We start from the raw sequence: 21,244 nt of genomic DNA, 5'->3' as shown, positions 1-21,244 counted from the left end.
GTTTACCCATTGAGCTTATAAATTAACATTCCATATAAAAAAAGGCTTTTTTGCATTGGTACACGCTTATAATTGCGAAGAAGTAACTATGAAACTGTGAATGGTGATCGACATCTTGTGGTTTTGAGGAACTTCGCAGTATTGTAAAAAATAAATAACTCTCACGCATGATACTCTGACTTCTTACTGAGGATGGAGTTCGGGATAAATAAAATGCACGCGAAAATTATCTCATATAATATATGGAGAGACAATTGCATTCTACTAGACCACACGTTCACGACATCTCAATTAGTTGGAAAGAAGTTTTGGATAACGGCTACTCGGCACGTAGACACATACAGAACTAGAGGTGGGCTTTTGTCCTTTATATTCAATAAAATCTGCAAAATCCAAAGTGGATTTCAATAATTCCTGATATCTCCAAAATCCAAGTGATTTCATTTCCATGGACTGTGCTTTAAATCTTCAACCATTGCTTCCCCATATCTTAATCAGCTGCTCAAGGTATAGCTTAATAATAAAAACACACAGATATCGAATTAATCTCGTAATGCTTTGTAGACATACTGGAAATTTTGTTTTCTTCACAGTTTTCAACGACTTCTGGTAGCTCCTCAAAGTACAAATCATGGATTATCTAGGCAGTACAGGTCCTTGAGTAAGACTAGTTGGGCGATTGGGGTATCTGGAATCGGAGCTGGAAATTCGATTGATGATGGTTCTTTGAATGGAAAACAGAATGGCTCTTTGTTTGGTGCAATTGAGGAGTCAGCTTCTGCACCATTTGGTACTCTTGATGCCGAGATTACACCCGAGACAATCGACTTTTTCGTTAGTGAGGCAGAGGGAGATCCTGACTGCCCAACAAAGGATTACTCTTCAATTGAAGATGCACTAGACACTTTACGCCAAGGAAAGGTTTGGTAGAGAGTATGGTTATACTCTGTCGATTTATGCCAGAGTATATGCTGTAACATACGCCTTGTAAAGTTTGAATTTGGTTGAATCTTTGAAGTTTGAAGTTTAAACTACAACATCGTTTGTTTGATGATTTTTGTACATGAGTATGAGAATGATTAAATTCAATGTAAATTTTCATTGTTATATGCAGTTTGTAATTGTTGTGGATGATGAAAATGGAGAGATTGAAGGGAATCTTATCATGGCAGCATCGTTTACAAGTCCGCGGAACATGGGATTCATGGTGAAGCATGGTTCGGGGATTGTTTCTGTAGGAATGAAAAAAGAGGATCTTGAGAGGTTAAAGCTTCCTCTAATGTCACCAGGCACTGAGGATGAAGACTCTTCTGCTCCTACTTTCACAATCACAGTGGTACTAACACAGCTATATGATAGGAGTATAGGACACTATTACAATTAGAAATAGCATGTAATGTGTTGAATTGAGTGAATCACTTACATTACCTTCTTAATTAGGATGTGAAATCCGGGACATCTACCGGAGTATCAGCTTCAGATAGGGCCAAGACTGTTCTGGCTCTTGCATCTCCAGAATCTGAGCCAGAAGACTTCAGAAGACCAGGCCACGTTTTCCCCTTAAAGTATCGAAATGGTGGCGTCCTTAGGAGAGCTGGTCACACTGAGGCTTCTGTAGATTTGGTTATGCTGGCTGGACTGAGGCCGGTCTCTGTTCTCTCAGCTATTGTTGATCCAGAAGATGGTTCTATGGCATCTTTGCCTAGTTTGAGAAAGTTGGTTTTGGAGCACAGAATCCCAATCGTCACCATAACAGATCTCATTAGGTGGGGATATTTAAAAGGGTTTTCCTTATGTCCAAATTAGAACACTTGTGTAAGTCCTATGTCCATTCATTGCAGGTATCGGAGAAAGAGAGAAAAACTGGTGGAAAGAACAGTGATTTCTCGTCTACCTACCAAATGGGGTAAATTTCAAGCTTACTGCTATCGCTCAAAGCTAGATGGAACAGAACATGTAGCTTTAGTGAAGGTAAAACCATTCTGCTTAACTTTTGCTGTAACTTTCATAACTAGTTCAATATTCAACTTGTATTTCATTTCAAACACTGACAGGGAGACATTGGGAACGGACAAGATGTCCTGGTAAGAGTTCATTCGGAGTGCTTAACTGGGGATGCATTTGGCTCCGCTAGGTGTGATTGTGGAAACCAGTTCGATTTGGCGATGCAGTTAATTGAACAAGCTGGTAGGGGCGTTGTTGTTTATCTCCGCGGCCACGAAGGGAGAGGGATTGGCCTCGGTCACAAGCTTAGAGCCTATAATTTGCAGGATCAAGGTCATGACACAGTTCAGGCAAATTTAGAGCTTGGATTGGCTGTAGATGCGAGAGAATATGGAATTGGTGCACAGGTCAGTGTGACATATCTTTTGAATAATGATGTTTAAATGTGTGTTATGATCTTTAACTTCTATGACTCCTGATGGATGTCCACAGATTCTAAGAGATACAGGAGTTCGAACAATGCGACTAATGACAAACAACCCGGCAAAATTTACTGGTTTGAAGGGATATGGTTTGGCTGTGATTGGAAGAGTTCCTGTATTGACACCAATTACAGATGAAAACAGCAGATACTTGGAAACAAAACGCACCAAGATGGGTCATATATATGGATCTGATATACAAGGATCTTTACCTGGAGGACTCATCAAACCAAATGTAAATAACACAGATTCACCAGAGGAGCAGTGAATGCTCAAGTTATACATGTTCATGATTCATGCAAATTGATATTGGTTGTTCAGTCAGTTTGTTCATTCCTTCTTGTAATTATTATTTCAACTTCATGTGAAGTTTTGACTTTTGAGTTCTGAAGAGAAAACCGGCCCAGTTTCTAATTGTGGATTACTAATTAGTATTTGGGCCCATTTGCTAGTGCCGACCCATTAGTTAAAGACAAGCTCAGTTTCTCGGCCTACATCACGAGCAGACGAAGTTTCGCATTTGTACATTTTCGTAATTTTATAGGAACTATATAAAATTAGCTTCCTCTCGGTCCATCCCAAACCCTAGAGTCGGCTTCCCTCCTTCAGGTACGTCTCAGACCCCTTACTTCCCTCCCTTTCTAGCGCAGTAGCACAGAGTTTTGGGCACGATTAGCTTTTGCGTTGTCTAATCCTTTTTCGTGTTTCGTTAGGGTTCCAGGTAAGTGGAAGGGTTGAGAGCTGCAGCGTCCTCTTCGGTGGTAACAGATGGCTCCTCCGAAAGGTATGTATGTAATCCTTTTTTGAATACCTACGTTGTTCATATGTTCGAGAGGTAGGCTCTCTGTCGCAATAGAAGGAGTTTTAGAAGAGAATGGCACTGTGATTTGCCGTATCGTTTCTTTGGTTTTTAATGGATATATAAAAGGAGCTCTGTATAGTTTCGGAACATCTCGACCATTTTAGTGTGCTATTGTAGCTTTAGGCTTCGTTTGCATGGAAGTTGATTTTAATTGTTGAATGCTTCGCATTAGAAACGTAGGGAAGCTTATCTTGATATTTCATGTCTATGTGCATGCTAAAGCTTGTGTGCAAGGCTGAGTTGACCGGGGCTCATTTCCTTTGGTGCTGTTGATATTTGAGGCTGAATCATTGTTATCTTTAGTATGATAACTGCCAATAGATTTTCAGCTCTATCACTTTTTTTATTATTAAGAAAAGGGTCCGTGATCACATCCCACTGTTAAGGTTGCAGGGGTGCAACCTAGGATCACAGTGTTCAATTCATGGAACAGCTTCTCTACATATTATGTGATTATGTGGGGTAAGGTCTACATTTTGTCTGTTCCTAATCCCGCCCACTGCGGAAGCCATGTCCGCGGGAGTTGTTTACCTACCCAAGAAAAGGGCATGTGATCGTAATTTTGCAATTAGCAGTTTCTAGTTTCAGTTGCATTGAGCTATAATGTTTTATTGGTGTTGTGCTATTGTGGTTGGGCAGTAAGGAACTTGCATCTCTACGAGATTTCGGTCTTTTGGTACTGGCTCTTTTAGTAATATGCATTCTTATATATTTCTGTTATATAGATAAATATTTATTTATCAGTTGAATTGTAATGTTGCAATAGAGAGTTCAAAGAAGGCTGATCCTAAGGCCCAGGCTGCTAAGGCTGCTAAAGCAGTAAAATCAGGACCAACCTTCAAGAAGAAGGCTAAGAAGATCCGAACAAAAGTTACATTTCATCGACCTAAGACATTGAAGAAGGATCGGAATCCCAAGTATCCTCGTATCAGTGCTCCACCTAGAAACAAGCTTGATCACTATCAGATTCTTAAGTTTCCTCTCACCACTGAGTCAGCCATGAAAAAGATTGAAGACAACAACACTTTGGTCTTTATTGTTGACATCCGTGCTGACAAGAAGAAGATCAAGGATGCTGTCAAGAAGATGTATGATATTCAGGCTAAGAAAGTGAATACCTTGATTAGGTAACGCCATGCAACTATTTCTCTTGCCTTAAGTGTTTTTTTGCTGAGTGCGTTAGTTTCATTGGAAATGTGCTTTTGTGTTCTGTTCAGAAGTTTAAGGGATATTAAACATTGAATGATTTTGTGTTGTGCAGGCCTGATGGTACCAAGAAAGCATATGTTAGGTTGACGCCAGACTATGATGCTTTGGATGTGGCAAATAAAATTGGAATCATTTAAGCTAGTGCATGGTCATTCTGTGCACATTTTCGTTCTTTTCTTTTTCTTTTTCTTTTCTTTTTTTTGTTGTCGTTGCCCAGAATTTGGAAAATTATTTGAAAGTTGTAATCTTATGCCACTGACGGCTGTTTGTTTTGTGTCTTATCTGATATTTGGGACGAGTAGGAAAATGAAGTTTAATTCCCCATATTCTGGTTCTTTTGCGATGGTTTGACATGTTTGTGGGTAATAATGTGTTGGTTATCAAGTCGTGGGATTCTCTCACTCGTATTTTTCTTTGTGATAAGAAGTCTATGGTTTCATGACTAGAAGTTGTGAGCTGCAATCTATCCCGCCGAAGTGATTCCAATTTTCATTCTTATTATGTGGTCCGGTATGTTTGCCTAATCAAATAGACACTCAAAACAGAACCGATCGGTTTGAGTGCCGAAATGATACTCATACGCATGAATCATGATAGACAGAGGGGGCAGTTACAGTGAGCCTGGGGTCGTATACAAAGAATGTGGAAGGCATGAGAACAAATAGGCAGATGTCTTAAGACTCAACCATTCACCTACTCAAACTGCACAGCTGAAATCGTTTTTGCTTTCAGAGTCTTCTGCTTCATTCTTCTTATTGAACTGAGCCACAGGAAGAGATTGTATAATTGAGGATCCTAGTCCATGGCTGTGAAACTGAGACGAAAGGTCAGCGTTGGCATAGTTGTGAAGCAAACTTGATTTAGTAGTCTGAACTGAAGTAACACAGTAAGAGAAAGCATATGCAAATAACGGAAACTAAAGGGATCAGCAGACTTGAGGACTTGGATATGGACGATAGAAATTATGAAAGTTCCTGAAGGTTAGGGAATCAATGGCCTCCCAGCATTTATTGAAGAGGATCTGAGGAAATGTCCAGAAACTATGTAGATGAAACGATTAAAACAAAGCTACAACTGATATGGACACATGAAGGATTCTTTGTTCTTTTTTTTTTTCTGGCATCAGTAAATTCTAAGGTATGTTATATAGATACCGTCATCAAGCCAAGTCTGCTAAGGTAATACCAAAATTTAAGCACAGTGGGAATGTATTTATACTTCTACTGACTTCACTCATTATCCATTGTAACAAATGAAACCGTCAAAGAGAATGTATAACTGCATAAATTAACTTAAAGAAATTAATTAAAGTCATTGAAATATAAAAACAAGGGTATATCCTATTAACACTTTGACAACTGAACTAGGTTTTCTAAAAACTATTTTAAGACATCAACGAAACATTGGTCGCTTGGTAGTAGGGAAGCAGGTAACAGAGGACAGCATCATGTCGTTTTGGCCCGAACTAGGAGAAGAAACATAACTTAACATTGATGCAGAAAAGATCTGTGAAGGCATGTTGAATGTTTGTGGTGGACTGATTAGGTCCTGAACAACATAATTTGTATCAGCAGCAGCAGCTACAGCATAAATGTAGATTGCAATCTCCACCATTGATTTGTTTCTCTCTTTTTTTTCTACAATCAAACTCTATTTATTGCGAATATTTTCTTTCCAAAACCTCATCAGCCCCTTCCTCAAGAATCAGAACAGACCTCTTCTGTTAGTAATAGTGGAAATCTAATGAATATGCTGCTAGTTCATTAAAATATGACATAAAGATTTTTTCTTCAAACCCTTGGTTTTGGATTGTCGGATTTTTTTTGCAGTAATTATAGGTAATTAAATTTAATTCCGAGGGGTTACAGTCAATGATCCACGAGATCTTTGCTTTTAATGCATTAAATTTAAAATTTTCTTACCAATTTTCGCTGATGCTTCTTATACCTTGAAAGTTGAAAGTTGTTTTTTTAACTATTTTAATCGAGGTGCTTGGCACAACTGGTTCAGCGGCCCAGCCTTTAAGGTCAACGAGCCCACTTGGAACAAAAACAATTTTGTGGCCCATTAGAAAAGAAACCAAGTTAACAGCGCATTCATAGCAAAAGCCCACGTTTGTGAAGCATACACAAGTGAAGCTGTTCAATAAAAGCCCAAAACTCAAAAAACATGTTTTCCGCCCATTTGGATGAAAGCAAATTTTGGGCTCATTTTTGACGAAAGCCCACATTTATGAAGCCGAGAAGCGAAGCAGTTCAACAAAAGCCCACAATTGTAAAACCAACACGTGATGTACATTCCAGAGTAATTTTGGATCACTTATATATTTATATAGTCTTCTACTGTTACGTCTTATCGTCTTACCGCTTACGAGAGGGTAGAGCCCTCCACAGGAGCCAACTTGGTCTCTCCTGTGTTCTCTGGTTTTCATTGTTTCGCTTACAAGGCGTCATGTCGGCTTGCGAATTAACCTTCTTCAAAGTATTTGGGTTTGCTCCATAGTGTTGGGGGTGACTAGAGATCTCGTGGTTCATTCATGTTGCTCCCTTGTTTAGTTTTAGTTGACGTCGTGATTTGTTAATAAACACTGACTATCGCATAGCCTGGTTGTGTTAATGAAAATGTGTAGTTTAAACTCACGTTGAGTTATATTCTGTTGAGAATTCCTACGCCTGTAAAGTGTTCGAAGAAATGTCTCAATACCATACAATGATTGTTGTTTTCAGATTCTTCTGCTTCGTTTGTCCTCTTGAACTGAGCTATAGGAAGAGATTCTAAAATCCATAGCTGTGCTTCCAAATATCAAAATATAATGCTAAATAATATGCTGGCTACAAAAAGGCAACAAAGTAAAGAGGATTATGCAAATGAATTCAAACAGAAAGATCAATTAAGCACTCCATAAATTGATTATGCCATTGAAACCCAAAAGCAAGGGTATTCAGTTTACTCCTTTGAATACTGAATTAGATTTTTTACAAAAGTGCAAATAAAAAATGTTTAGACATCAATGAAACCTTTGTCGCTTGGTATTAGGCTCTAAATTGTTTATGCAGGCACCAGAGGACACCAAGAGATTGTTCTGGCCTGAACTACGAGAAGAAACATTACATGGCACTGATGCTGAAAACATTTGTGAAGACAAATTAAATGTTGATGGAATACTGATTGGTTTCTGAAGAACAGAGCTTTGGGCAGCAGCAGCGGCCACATTTGAATTTTTGCTCACAGCCTCAGAAATTCTGATGGTAACAGGAGGAATTTTGAAGGGTTGCATTGGAGGAGGATTCCTCCACCTAGGAAGTGGACCAGCAAGAAGAAGTGTCTGAAGCAGAGGACCTGCCTCCATCACGGTTTCCATTAACTTACCCTTTTGAGGCAAAGATTTTCCCTTAACCAAACCATCAATAACAGCAGTAGCTCTATCAATTTTAGGAACTCCTGAAGGGACTAAACCTGATGGGTTTGAGCCATTCGAGTCCTGAACAAAGGGTTGATTCACAAAAGTGCCAAAATTTCTAGAATCAACTACGTTGATGGTTGAGAAATCTGGCGAAGAAACAGGATTGAAAAGGGAATCAACGGGGGGGGAGCCATGTGAGTAATGACTATTATAAGTCTCAGATAAGCTACTGGATTCAGTCATGGTTGAGTTTGTTTTTGGTGGCAATAAAAGTGGATTTTCTTGTTGGGTATGAGGAAGAATTGGATTATGCTCTGTAGGGCTTGAAGGCTTGAGTTTGTTGATCAGTAGTATCTGCAGATGTTCTTTTGCTTCATCTCTTTGTTGGTAAGCAACTCTTAGAAGATTGATCAAACACTTCATATCTTCCTTTTGTTTCTGTATCTTTTCACTTGCTTCTTTTTTCAGTGACTCTAATTCAATGGTTGTATATAGAAGATTCTGCTTCAACTCTTTGATGGCCTGTAATGTGATAACAGACTAGTCAGTGTAAAGGAGGCATTTCATCAAACAGTTGCTCAACTGAACCATTTCGAGAAAAAATCTCAAGAAGTCTTGGAACAATTCAACTCGGGAGACAAATTAACATCAATATGAGCCAAAAATGAGTAAAAGATCAAGATGGGTATGATATAAAGGCAGTGAAAAATCATATGATTAGACAAATGAAGAGAAAACACAGAGACTGAATGCCAGAACAGAAAAGACCCAGAAAGTACAGGAACTAAAAAGACAAAGTAAAAGAAACCAACCTCCTCATACGTCCAGAGAGAATCCAATTCCTCCATTTTAACTTCTAAAAGCTTCTCGTCGCTTTGCATAAAGACCGAGGCAGAAAAGTATTGGGTGGGGGAGTCTAAAACAATTGTGAGTGGTGAGTCATTTATAGGGCAAAAAAAACGAAGAGGCACTAAAAGAAAAGATGGGTTTCTCATAAGACTCCAAACAGGACAAAGTCCACATCAAAGAAAATTAAGGAATACCCAAAACGCACCAATTATAAAAAAAATAAAAAATAAAAAAAGAAGATAATTTTTCTTGATTTTTTTTCTTCCCTTTCCCTCGCAATATTCAATTAAAATCTCCACTCCCCAGTTCCCACCCCTTCCTTTTTTTTTTTCAGGACTCTCGTCTCTTTCTCTATTTAAGAGCAGTAATATTTCCTTCCTTTTGTTGAATAGTCAATGACTCGAATCCAGTTAGATTTTCCTTATACATTCCTTTTTCAAATTATTACGAAATTTCATTCCAGCGGATTGTCCGGGTCAACCCGAGAAAATAAGCGAAGGCTGTTTTGGGAAACGAAAAATATAGCGCTTTCTAATGGCTTATGATCGATCTCCATTGCAACCTCCACCGTTGATTTTTTCCTCTTTTTTTTTCGATAATCAAACTCTATTTAATGCGAATATTTTCTTGCCAAATTCTCGTTAACCCCTCCTTCAAGAATTAATCAATGAAAATAAATAAATAGGCCATTGGTTCATCAAAATTTTATTGTGATTTTTCTTTTGAACCCATGATCTTGGATTTTCGGATTTTTATGCAGTAATTGCGGGTAATTACATTTAACGCAGCAATTTTGTCTACTGTAGAATGAAAGTGGACGAGATATTTACGTTTCAATATTATCTAGATGACTAGATAGATAGGAGTAGACAGTAGTAGTAGATTGATTTGTGAACTGCCCGAGAAAACTGAAATATAGTCCATATATGTATAGTTGACTTATTTTATAATAAATAAATGTTTTATTATTATTATATAATACTTTAACCTTCTCTGTTATTTTATCGTTGTACTGTTTGATTCTTATTTTATATGCATGCATGGCTTATTGGCTTGTGTATCATGCCATGTAAGAAATGATATACGCTTAAGGCCCGCACGATTATCAAACCGTATACAGGCAATAAACAAACAACAACTAGCCGAAAAGGAGAGAAATGAATATTAATAAAGTGTATATATAAATATGTATGAATATACAGTGGCTGAGTTGGGATGGATTGTCACTGGGGTCGCACTTTCTATAATGATAAACAATTATATATCAAAATAACCTATTAAGAGGACAAAATGATATTAGTTAAAATAACCCAAATAATCATAGTTATAAAAATAAACATATTACAATTTGACAAATAATAAATAAAATATTACATATATTAAATTTTTTAAAAAAAAAATTTGAGTGGGGTCACTTGACCCCACTCCACCCGCCTATCTCCGCCGCTGTGAATATATATGTAATATGTATATATGTATATACGTGTATAGAGTTTAATTAAAATCAACTCTTCCAGCATCGTCGCGTCCTTGCTGGGAATAAAACAAGTCTCCTTATCCAATCCATTTAAAAAGTTTGGTTAATGAGTTATCACATGTAGTAGGCATATATCCACTTCATTTCTACGTGAATTAAGACAATATTGTGTCCTTTTCGGCTTTTCCAATTCCACATGGGTCTAATCCACATTTCGCAACAAAATTAGTAAAGTATTATTATTTATTTATTTTATTAAACTTGTTTCGTCATTTTTATACACTAAAGCAACCTGATAATACCCTAAATTCTGACAGAGACAATGAACATGGATGACATATTAATATATGGATATATAAATTAAAATAAAATAAAAATTCCTTACCTTAGCACGAACAAGCAGCACCATTCTTCCAATTTTTCTAATCTCTGTTTTGGAATTTTATGGTGCAAAGGATGCTAAGATAACTCCTGCAGCATGCAACCATCATACCACCACAATCGCAGCCATTAGATTAATCACTAATGATGCCAAATTTGTCTTAAACTATGTGATTATTCCTTAATCCAGCTATTGGGGTTAAAGTTGCATGCATGTAACATACAACCACAAAATGAGAAGTCTTTATTGGTCTCCCATAGCAGCATCTTAATGGGTCATTCTTTTATGTGATACAATATGAACATTCGTTGGCTAAATATTTTACTATCATACTAGTAAGAAGCAGACAAAAGTGATTAATTTATAGATATCTCAATTAATACGACAAAGCTACCTGCTATATATGTTATAAACAAAAATTGGGTTCTCTTGATGCAGTGTATCTAGCCAGTGAGGGTCTAATTTATTTTTCGGCTGGGCATGATCTATATATATACGTGAGTTGATGATATATATATATATAGAATAGAATAGAATAGCTAATAACTTCATCCAAGACAATCAAAACTTATGCGGTGAGAAATTAAGAAAAACATGACCGCTATTCGTTCTTAATCAACAGTTAACACGGTTTTGAGGGGAAATAATCATTAAGATAAATTATCTTTGAAGATTGGTCTGAAAAAGTACAGACCATTTTCCATGTTACCTCCTTCTACAGCCCTACTCCTCCCAACCGTAACGACTTTACCCGACGACCTAATCATGTGAAATCGTGAAAAAGCTACGGTTTTTGCTCTCATTATTAGACGGTTACACGTGTCCCCCCCAAACAGAATCTATCATGCTCGATCTAAGCCCTTAGGGAAGCACCTTTTGTCCTAATACGGCACATCCATTAATTAGTTAATTAGGTTCTGAAAATTCCAATTAATTAGACATCTTTGTCTTCGAATGGTGGGGCCTAAGAATTCACAGTAGCAAGCCAATTAGATTGTCATCTTGTGTTGTTGCACATGGCGATTAGGTACAAAGTCATCTGGGGTTGGCTTAGGACAAGACACGTGTTGGAAAATCTAGAGGTCGCGAAGTCGCACGTGCTGGACCTGCCCCTCACAACACGACACCTGGAACGACTTCCGTGCAGCGTGGCACATGCGAATGTTGTTTCTCCGATGTAGGTTGCACGTGCCTCTCCGTCTACTAACAACAATATTGACTTGTTGAGTTATCTGTGTTGGTATTATACCGTTAGATAGCCCCCGAGGAGTACAGTCTATGGACGGCATTGCTAATTTGCTATAATAAGATTCATGGTTCATGAACATATGTAAGTATTTGGGGGGTTCGTAGAATGTATCGCATCAGAGTGAGATTTATCATGCATGTAAATTACTTGTTAAGTCATTGGCAAGAATATTGGACCATGGTAGACCAAACCAAATTCAAATTGATTTGAAATGCTGAACAGAGGTATTGACATGTTGTGTAGACCCACATGTGGTGCTGGCCATCGTCAATGCTCGCTTGTGCATGCAGTTAATTAATTGGTTATCATTGTTAAAATGTCGAGCTTAATTATGTGTTACATGGCTTCCAATTGCTTGTTAAGAATTAATTGGTTATCAGTGTCAAAATGTTTTATTGGTACAAGGAATCCCTCTGGGTCAATTCGTCGTATGGACTTGAGAGTTTTTGAGTTCGATTTTCATTGAAAGCAATACTCCTAACAACGCATTAAGCTTTTGCCCAACTTACCCCGATCTTTAAACGGGGAACTTTTGTGTATATGAACCAGACAATACGAGTTTATGACCATATCGGATATCCAAATGACAAGCTTATATGGTGACGTTCCCGGTTTAAAAAATTATTGGTAAATAATTGATTAGGAACAATAAATTTAGCATAAATGGGAGATCATAATCATATTGCTATAACAAGTCGCAACATAGTCAAAAGAAGGCAAAGTAATTAACTCAAAACTTTTCACTGTCAGAATAATTATAACAAAATCGCACCAATAATTAACGAACTCAATTATGACACCAAAAGGTCGCCCCCTCACTTCTCATGCCGAAGAAGTAGTATTCTTGCAATTGACTGAGAGTCTGAGACTACCAATCACAGTACTAGATTCACATGCATTAACATCATTAATTATAAGCTTTAGTCATCGGATTCTCCAGTTAATTTGAAATATCCCAACGTCAAATCTAATCCATTTTAGCAAAAGCGAGACTTATATTTCAATACATACTTGACTAATCATTTCAAAATGGTGGGTGTTTTCGGTTTGACTGAATTGCCAGAAAAGGTACGTAGCATTAACACACACACATACACACACACTCATGGGGTTTTATAGGAGTAAAAGTGAGTCCAAGAGTTTGAAGAAGGTCTTTGGAATAAAGTGATTCATTAGTAATTAGTAATGAAATCCTTAATTAATGGGGCAGCAAAGTAGGCTTATAGAGTAGGTCAGTGGCGGCAAACAGAAGAGGAAAATTAACCAAGGCTCGTGGTGTTGTCTCCATCTTCTAATTAGTATGAACAAAGAGTGAGATATTTTCGTCTCAAAATAGCAATGTCACACTTTTATGTCTGTGCGTAGAATTAATGAACCAGGAAAAGATAAATTTTGTTCAAATGGGAAAAAGAAAACTTGTGTGAATATGACATTCTGACCGAAGACAATGAGTGGAAGATGTCTCTAAGAAATTCTCTCAAGTCAGCCAAAGTCATAGAATTTCAACCAAAATTATTGCACTTGTGATGGTGTAATAGAATGCTCAACTTTAACCAACATGTCTAAAATAAAATAGTACACAATTGACCTAGTTTTGGATTTCCAGCCCCTTTAACGTTGTTGCGCTTGTGAACCAAGTTTTGCGCTTGACCTGAACCCTCGGTAGGGCAGTTTGGGCTTAACTTTAACCAACATGACTAACATTTGGCGACCTAGGTCGTCTTGCACTTGCATAATTTTGGTTGGGCCGTTGATATAGTTTTAAATTTGTATTTTTGAAGTTCATGACTGGGTAGTGGGTAGGCTACTAGGCATAATGAAGATATGAGGCCAGTGTTATTTGTCAGGATTCAGGACTGACTAACAAGAGTAGCTGGGCTTAATTTACAAAAACAAAAGAGTAGCTGGGCTTGAATGGAAATTTGAGCCCAGTCTTCTTCGTATGGACCCAGTCACAATAGCTTGTTTGCTCGAATGAAAATGAAACTCCCGAATTGCCGGACCAACTTATTGAATTAATACTATAAGGCATAAGCCCAGCGTCTCTTATCAGGAGTTCAGGTCCTTCAGGACTAACTAACTTACAAGAGTAACTGGGCTTAAATCAAAACTTAAGCCCAGTGTCCTTTTTTGTGATGTACCACAAGCCCAGCGAAATGTTGAATATAATGTGTCAAAGAAAACAAAATTATTTAGTCAATTAAATGTATGTCAAAAATAGTTGTTAGATATATTCTGCCAATCATGATTCCAATTTAATATTGACAATGATAAATTATATTATAGGGTTTGATAAAATATTGGAGAATAAAACCTACCCTAATTGGATATAAATGAATGAATTGGATTAAGTCTTTCCAACACCTAAACAACAAACGGAGAGAAAATAAAATGAAAAGCAGGGCTGTCTATATAGCCGTCCATGATTAATCAAATACAAGTGGATAAGATTAATCACTGAACTTGCTCACATCATTACGAGTTCATGGTTTCCACCAAACAAAATAATTAACATAATTAAAATGATTAGTGCAAGAGAATAGGTCAGCACACCTAACCCACGGTAGGTTACATCACATCATAAACAAATCCCATGGTCGGTCAAGGCCCAAACCAAACCCACAGTAATCATTGGTGGACCCACAGTCGGTGTAATAAGAATTTCTCCGCAATCTGATTGGTCTGTTCTGTCACATCGTCCGTACACGTGGCAATATGGGAACAAATAGGAGGCTACCCGCCTAACCGTCCTACAACTACAGAGCTGCAAGACAAAGACTGGAGCCAATCTTGGTTTTGCCCTCGTTGAAAATGAGCCGTTACCGGATACAAACAGGCTATTCCGGTTGATTCCCCCAAACCCCAATAATAATATCCATGTATTTATAAGCACTAGTGGGCATTGCAACAAGCACCATTAGTAGAAAGAAAACAGAGAGCAAGTGATCGAGCGACTCTATAGTCCATACTTTGGCTTCTCAAATTTCTCGAAGATGCCGATCAATAGAATTGCAGTTGGATCTCCGGCTGAAGCCGGCCAACCGGACGCTCTCAAGGCGGCTCTCGCTGAGTTCATTTCCATGCTCATTTTCGTTTTTGCCGGTGAAGGCTCTGGGATGGCATTCAGTAAGAACTAAACTTCTCTAGTGGTTAACTTTATAACGTTTCGCTACTAAGTTGAAGAATTGACAAACGTGATTGGGATTTGTGGTGTTTTTGATAGACAAGCTGACGAGTGATGGGGCAACTACACCAGCAGGCCTAGTGGCAGCATCGCTAGCCCACGCCTTTGCACTGTTTGTTGCGGTTTCAGTGGGTGCCAACATTTCTGGAGGCCACGTAAACCCTGCTGTCACATTTGGTGCCTTCATTGGTGGCCACATAACACTCATTAGGACTGTTCTTTACTGGATTGCCCAGCTCCTCGGATCTGTTGTGGCCTGCTTGCTCCTTAAGTTCGCAACTGGTGGACTTGTATGATTTAATCACTAGATCTTCACCGTTGATTCAAAATTAATTTTGATTATTTTCGATTTGATTAACTGACTAAAAATTGGTTTATTCATCTGTTTTCTTTTTCCCCAGAAAACAGCGGCTTTTGGCCTGTCAAGCGGCGTTGGTGCGTGGAACGCAGTAGTGTTTGAAATTGTTATGACCTTTGGCTTGGTTTACACCGTGTATGCTACTGCCGTGGACCCAAAGAAGGGTGATATTGGGGTAATTGCACCTCTTGCAATTGGTTTCATTGTGGGTGCTAATATCTTAGCTGGCGGGGCCTTCGATGGTGCGTCCATGAACCCAGCAGTCTCCTTTGGACCAGCCGTGGTAAGCTGGACATGGGACAACCACTGGGTCTACTGGCTCGGCCCATTCGTTGGCTCTGCTATCGCTGCCATTGTCTATGAGATCTTCTTCATCAGCCCAAGCACACATGAACCACTTCCCTCTACTGATTTCTAGAATTTGAATGCCTGTATCTCAATCTTCGTCCTTGTGATGCAAAATTGGTCCCAACTCCAAAGTTAGGTGGATCAACGTTGTTTCAATGTTTGGTGTTGTTTGTATCTGGTTTTGTTAATTGTTGATGCAATGTTAATGTCATGCTTTAATTCCATTAATTGCTGAGTATTAGGTATGATAATGTATTTTTTAGTTCAACACACCAACTAACTCAGCCGATTTAAATAATGGGCTTAGCAAATTGACATGGATAGGCCTTGGAACACAGAACAGGCCAGATTACAACTACAAGCCTCAAGTGGGCTACCAAGACCATCATGTCTATTAACTCGGGTCACACGGCCGAACTCTTATTAGGTTGGAAACGGGCACGACAGTGAAGAGCCTCCATTGGTATAGGCTATAGCCAGGTTGGTCTGAAAACTCTATAGACGACGATGAGCCCATCAGGGCTGTGCTTGGCACTTCTGCTCAACATCGATCCTCTCACATACTTCTTCCAATGGCGGAACACTCAATGCCCAAGCAACTCCTCTGATCCATATTCACTTAATAACACTAATATAACATATTTCCAGACAAAATTGAGAAAGCAACATCTGTATTAACGTCAGTAAATCAAATACCAAGGAAACGAGCATGTGTTTTTCAAATAATAGTAAGGAACTTCCTATCAAGATCCATGTACTCATGACTTCATAACACTGATATAACATATTCTATCGGATGTTCCAGAAGATAAGAATAACTAACGTAAAACATATACAGAAGCAGAGTTACTCTAACATTCACTCCTCCTTTTGACGTCCACCAAGTTTTGATCGCCGTTGCTTGAACATATGCAAGTAGAGTTTGAGCCAGAGGAAGGGGTAGCATAAAAGCAAAACCTGAGACATAAGAAGATTGCTTAATGCTTATACAGTATCAAAACAAAGAAGGATTCAGACCAAAAAAAAGGAAGAACACAGATTCTACATTGCCACCTTATCTCCGACAAGGTCATAAACAGATTGCATCTGAAATCCTTTCTTATAAACTCTTTTTTTATTTTTTTATAATGGACTTGAGTATTAAGAAAAACATCAAATCAATGGTTGAAAATATTTTCCGGACTTATCCAACTGGGAAATCCCCGAATTTTGACCTAAAAAGCACAAAAACTATTGTTCTTTCAACATCATATGAGTCTCATTACCAATGAATTTAACATTCCAAGAACAATTGTATGTCATAGTTATGGCTTCAAGCTTGAATAAAACTTGTAGAAAGAAAGGTTACTAACATAACATCTTACTAATCTGCGTTCGCTTTAGAACAGGGGCAGGTTTTATCTACCATGACACTGGCCACACATGCATGGTCAATTCCACTCAAACCACAGCTGGCAAAGCCAACTGCAGAAAAATTCACAGATAATGTGTAAAAAACACACATATTATGGAAAGTCACAACCGAGACAGCAGCATGCACCTGAATGCAGTCCTCACATAGTTTTGTTAGCTATGAACCAACTGCATAAATGACCTATCCATGCAATTTCAATACTTATATAATGCACAGGTGTAAACTGATGTGATCAAACTAGGTCCAAATGAGAAAGTTCCATACACAATTACGGGTTCTAGCATTGACTTGCTCTCCGGCATGAGGCCACTGGAATTTACAGTGAAAGAAGAAAAGCTTCATCATTTTTCTAAACTACAAGAATGAAACTCACAAAAGGTTGAAATACATACCCTGACAAAATCATAATAGCTGAAGCGAAGACTAGCGAATGAATTTGCATAAAGGTTTTTTACTTTTATAAACGGAAGAGCTTCGTACATGAGCCACACTGCATAACAATGGTTATTGATCATTACAAATATAAAATTAGGAATAGGTTAAACAGCTCCTGTGCGAAAGGCCTTCACATTGAAGGCAGAGTGAGGGAAAGAATAGATGTACATAGCCTTATTCCCGCGAGGCAGAGAGGAAGTTTCAGTATATTCAATAAGATAAAAAAAAAATAGAGGAGTCAGGATCAATCCTCATGGCACTGCTCTCATGTTTGCAACTTAAAACTAAAATATGTGGAGCAATATTTATGGGAATTCATGAAACTTACTTTCACCAGGGGCAATTCCTATGGGATACAGCCCAATAAACAGAGTAAACCTAATGAAAAGCAAAAGTCACAAACATTTGCATCAGAAAGGATTCAGCTTATATAAAGGTAAAATTAATGTGATCCTTTTCATGTGCTTTGGTGATACGAAATAGATATAACTGCTTGTATAAAAGACAGAAAAAATACCTGAGGTAGGTGATCCAGTATGGACAACTGCCCACACAGTTCAAAGCATAATGTGTATACCTAATAACCTGCATTTTAAACCTCGTCAATGTGATTTTCTCGTCCATTATCCATCACAATAATTATCGTGATCAGTGAAAGAAATGTTATGGCGAACAAATCTAAATAAAAAGGTGCATTAACGGTTGGCAAAATGTAATGAATACTGCTGAAGGGTGCACCAGTTGGTCATTTACACATACTTTCATATGTGTAAATGGCACATATACTTCCCTAATAAAACCGTCACTCATTGCACTTGCATATAAAAAATTTAGAAAACTATTATAATAGCAGAAGCAGTAGTAAAACATTAATAGGAATAAACACAGCAGCAGCTGCAATTATAAAAAAAACAACAAAAAGCTCACCTCAGTAAGGCTCCAAGCAACAAAAGTGATAAAAATTGATGGCAATTCTTGTACCTAAAAAACAGATAGGTGCATGAACTGAGTAATTACTATGAACTTGAATGGGATTTATATACTCCATGCGAATTCAATTATTTCTCATTTACTGCCATTCGAAAAATGCCAGATCCTACGATATCATTTTCGCAACCTTCTCAAACACAAACAGTTTTCCATTGCTTGAGAAAACTGTATAACAAAACAAGGCAGATCTAGTTACCTCCACGACTGGCCGAACTATTGCCAATAGGAAATGGGTTCTGCCTCCCCATTGCATTAAAGGATTCAAAACCCCACTAGGAACAACACCTAAAAAATTTTAAAAATGCGGACGCTGAAATCAGTTCAAAATATTGTTCCATCATAGGCCAATCAAGCTCAAAGCCTCAATGAAAACCCACCCAAGACTCCATGTATCACTTCCAAGAAAGCCAACTTTTGCAACAAACCTTCATACACATAAAACACACAGAACACTTACGTGCATTGACAACAAATTTTCTCATTCTAGTGAAATACAAAAAGTTAAAGAAAAATACAGACAGATCAGTTCTCCTGCAGAAGCGTAAGCCCCGTTAACGGACTTCGTCTCCACAAAGTCGATCAAAATTCTATAAAAGGCAATGGTCCTGCAACACAAAACACAATAATCCACACCCACCACACAATGAGATAGGTATCAAAGACTGAAGAGGGTTACCATCCAAAAGACTGAAGTAGATTGTAAGTGAAGAGATAGAGCTTTGTTGGGGAAGCCATGGTGAGAGTCTGCCTGTGACTTCTTCTAGTGACACAAATCTGCTCGCTGTATTGAAGCTCCTTCAATTTGAGTAATGTGAAGTGATAATATGCGATGGGTTTACAGGGGAATGCGGGGACATCAGATATGAATGGGGATCGAACAAGAATTGGGTGAGGCTTTTATGTGGCTATGGGCCTATTTCCGCTTAATCGTAGCAATTATGGCTCGAAAAGTAAATGTTGACCCATCGAGGAATGTCAATCGTCTACACAAGGTCTCTTTGGTTTGTTCGATATTGAGACGCTTGGGGGAAGGTAAGGATTTATGGGAGGGCCGGTTAACATGTTATTAATTTGGGTTAATAAAAATTAAACTTTAGGCAATCGAGATACGTTTCAAAATGATGACTCAAAGTTGTAATATGTTTAATTATAATAATTATCACAATGTTCAAATGTTTCAATATTATCACTAAAAATTACTAAATTAAAACGTAATACAATTTTTGGTGACTATTTTAAAACAGTTAAATATTGGGTAACCAAAATAAAACTTTGACATATTTCAATGATCAAAACCGTCATATCTTTTATCTGTTCTCCTGCCCCCTTCTCTCTTTTGTTTTTGGGAAAGCGCTATACCCACCAGTTTCATTCGATCTCATTTACATAATTCTAATATCTCACCATGCTTATAGCATGAGAACCTTCATGGTAAGACATATCAACAATGGTTACGAGTGAATCAATTTCCTTCTTAGCGAAATGACTATCCTAGCTCGATAAGAGGGCAGTGCTTGGTCTCTTCGAATTGGTCGTGTGAAGGGGTTGGTTTGATTTTTGAGAGAAAGAGTACAAACAGATGAGACTTGGGAGAGATGAACCTACAAATATTCGGGAATGTCGTTTGATTTTAAGAGAATTTGGAAGCTAAAAAGTGAATTTAAGGGGACCATCAAGATCTAACGGTTCACATAGTAACATGTTCACTACGTGAATCGACTCCCCCCAAATCCGTAGGTAAGGATAATTCTATTCACTATCATTTTTAGTTCATAGTCAATGCAAAGTATAATGATGATATGATTACACTTAGAGCTCGATTGATTATTCTTGTATTGTAATGTTAATTATATTCACATTATATGATAATGTTTGGTTTAATTTTATTTTTTAGTAATCACATTATGAGTATTTCACATACATTATTAAATTTCTAATCACAATATATCTTAAAATGTATATTCTGATCACGCGTAATAACATTCACATTATAATGACAATAAAACATTGCAAAAATAAAGAATATGCTTATGTTGTTGAAATACTTTTTTTTTGTAATTTTTGTTGAAATAATTTAAATGGCATTCGTCATCATGATCCTACCAAAGTAATTTAGAAGGCACCAATTGTCAACACCCTTTTATGCATAGAGGGGAAAAAAAAAAGTTCCAGAAAGAGGGCAGAAGCGCTGAACCATGTCATCGGAAAAAAAGAAAAAACTTTATTATTGGGTCACATTCTCAATATTGACTCTGTTTGGGAGTGCGTTGTATTTTGGTGCTGTGAGATGAGATGTTGTGAAGTAAAAAGTTGTGGTGCTGTGAGGTGAGTTCTGAATGTAAAAAGCGTTTGGCGTGTTACAAAAAAATTTGTGGTGTGGTGAGTTGATGTTCAGTTTATCGTTTGGACGAATAAAATTGCGGTGAGGTGAGGTAATATAATTATAAGTTGTAATAAATATGTACATATTTTACATTAATATCAAATACATATATTTTATACATTATTACATAATATATTATACATTAATATCAAAGAAAATTGGTTCACTTTATGCTGCACTATAAATCATATAACTCCGCGGCAATCATATCACGTAAAGTGATCATCTCTAAATCTTCATTTAAATACTAAAATTAACGTAAATCATCACAACTT

At 37.6% G+C, this 21,244-nt stretch overlaps 5 protein-coding genes across 7 annotated transcripts; 3 read left to right on the top strand and 2 right to left on the bottom strand.

Annotated features, from left to right (window-relative positions):
- Positions 1–422: 422 nt before the first annotated feature.
- Positions 423–2,824, top strand: LOC120002295 (monofunctional riboflavin biosynthesis protein RIBA 3, chloroplastic). 2 transcript variants are annotated; one of them, XM_038850992.1, is made up of 7 exons: positions 423–507; positions 594–921; positions 1,115–1,336; positions 1,441–1,766; positions 1,842–1,971; positions 2,055–2,351; positions 2,437–2,824. In XM_038850992.1, exons 1-7 carry the CDS (start codon positions 449–451, stop codon positions 2,692–2,694), a joined length of 1,620 nt encoding a protein of 539 aa, XP_038706920.1. In that variant the 5' UTR covers positions 423–448; the 3' UTR covers positions 2,695–2,824. The 2 variants fall into 2 exon arrangements, with proteins under 2 accessions (XP_038706920.1, XP_038706921.1); XM_038850993.1 differs by having other exon boundaries at positions 430–507; positions 645–921.
- A 126-nt stretch (positions 2,825–2,950) lies between these two features.
- On the top strand, positions 2,951–4,832 carry LOC120002298 (60S ribosomal protein L23a). Of its 2 annotated transcripts, none has more exons than XM_038850999.1 (4): positions 2,951–3,035; positions 3,140–3,210; positions 4,055–4,415; positions 4,550–4,832. In XM_038850999.1, the coding sequence occupies exons 2-4, from the start codon at positions 3,195–3,197 to the stop codon at positions 4,632–4,634; spliced, it is 462 nt and encodes a 153-aa protein (XP_038706927.1). In that variant the 5' UTR covers positions 2,951–3,035; positions 3,140–3,194; the 3' UTR covers positions 4,635–4,832. The 2 variants fall into 2 exon arrangements, with proteins under 2 accessions (XP_038706927.1, XP_038706928.1); XM_038851000.1 differs by having other exon boundaries at positions 2,953–3,035; positions 3,148–3,210.
- A 2,571-nt stretch (positions 4,833–7,403) lies between these two features.
- Positions 7,404–8,980, bottom strand: LOC120002837. The gene is made up of 2 exons (XM_038851679.1): positions 8,713–8,980; positions 7,404–8,422 (listed from the first exon to the last, which is right to left on the bottom strand). The coding sequence occupies exons 1-2, from the start codon at positions 8,893–8,895 to the stop codon at positions 7,505–7,507; spliced, it is 1,101 nt and encodes a 366-aa protein (XP_038707607.1). The 5' UTR covers positions 8,896–8,980; the 3' UTR covers positions 7,404–7,504.
- Positions 8,981–14,763: 5,783 nt separating this feature from the next.
- Positions 14,764–15,992, top strand: LOC120001438 (aquaporin TIP1-3-like). Its single transcript, XM_038849771.1, has 3 exons — positions 14,764–14,983; positions 15,081–15,331; positions 15,443–15,992. The coding sequence occupies exons 1-3, from the start codon at positions 14,851–14,853 to the stop codon at positions 15,815–15,817; spliced, it is 759 nt and encodes a 252-aa protein (XP_038705699.1). The 5' UTR covers positions 14,764–14,850; the 3' UTR covers positions 15,818–15,992.
- Positions 15,993–16,401: 409 nt separating this feature from the next.
- On the bottom strand, positions 16,402–19,484 carry LOC120001439 (very-long-chain (3R)-3-hydroxyacyl-CoA dehydratase 2). The gene is made up of 9 exons (XM_038849772.1): positions 19,263–19,484; positions 19,106–19,191; positions 18,964–19,011; positions 18,783–18,871; positions 18,524–18,577; positions 18,114–18,181; positions 17,925–17,974; positions 17,554–17,651; positions 16,402–16,704 (listed from the first exon to the last, which is right to left on the bottom strand). Exons 1-9 carry the CDS (start codon positions 19,319–19,321, stop codon positions 16,606–16,608), a joined length of 651 nt encoding a protein of 216 aa, XP_038705700.1. The 5' UTR covers positions 19,322–19,484; the 3' UTR covers positions 16,402–16,605.
- Between the last annotated feature and the right edge of the window lie 1,760 nt (positions 19,485–21,244).

The sequence above is a fragment of the Tripterygium wilfordii genome, chromosome 7 (genome assembly GCF_013401445.1).
Source record: "Tripterygium wilfordii isolate XIE 37 chromosome 7, ASM1340144v1, whole genome shotgun sequence".
NCBI lineage: Eukaryota > Viridiplantae > Streptophyta > Magnoliopsida > Celastrales > Celastraceae > Tripterygium > Tripterygium wilfordii.
The sequence above is the reverse complement of the archived record's forward strand: the minus strand, read 5'-3'. Positions and strand labels throughout refer to the sequence as shown.

Coding starts and splice junctions, on each gene's coding strand:
- LOC120001439 (XM_038849772.1), bottom strand. CDS start 19,321: ATGGCTTCCCCAACAAAGCTCTATCTCTTCACTTACAATCTACTTCAG. Junction 19,192..19,262: donor CTACTTCAGTCTTTTGGATG/GTAACCCTCTTC, acceptor TTTGTGTTGCAG/GACCATTGCCTTTTATAGAA. Junction 16,705..17,553: donor GCTATTATGATTTTGTCAGG/GTATGTATTTCA, acceptor CTTATGTCTCAG/GTTTTGCTTTTATGCTACCC.
- LOC120002295 (XM_038850992.1), top strand. CDS start 449: ATGGACTGTGCTTTAAATCTTCAACCATTGCTTCCCCATATCTTAATC. Junction 922..1,114: donor ACACTTTACGCCAAGGAAAG/GTTTGGTAGAGA, acceptor TGTTATATGCAG/TTTGTAATTGTTGTGGATGA. Junction 1,767..1,841: donor ACCATAACAGATCTCATTAG/GTGGGGATATTT, acceptor CATTCATTGCAG/GTATCGGAGAAAGAGAGAAA.
- LOC120002837 (XM_038851679.1), bottom strand. CDS start 8,895: ATGAGAAACCCATCTTTTCTTTTAGTGCCTCTTCGTTTTTTTTGCCCT. Junction 8,423..8,712: donor CTCTCTGGACGTATGAGGAG/GTTGGTTTCTTT, acceptor ATCACATTACAG/GCCATCAAAGAGTTGAAGCA.
- LOC120001438 (XM_038849771.1), top strand. CDS start 14,851: ATGCCGATCAATAGAATTGCAGTTGGATCTCCGGCTGAAGCCGGCCAA. Junction 14,984..15,080: donor AGGCTCTGGGATGGCATTCA/GTAAGAACTAAA, acceptor TGTTTTTGATAG/ACAAGCTGACGAGTGATGGG. Junction 15,332..15,442: donor AGTTCGCAACTGGTGGACTT/GTATGATTTAAT, acceptor CTTTTTCCCCAG/AAAACAGCGGCTTTTGGCCT.
- LOC120002298 (XM_038850999.1), top strand. Junction 4,416..4,549: donor AAAGTGAATACCTTGATTAG/GTAACGCCATGC, acceptor TGTGTTGTGCAG/GCCTGATGGTACCAAGAAAG.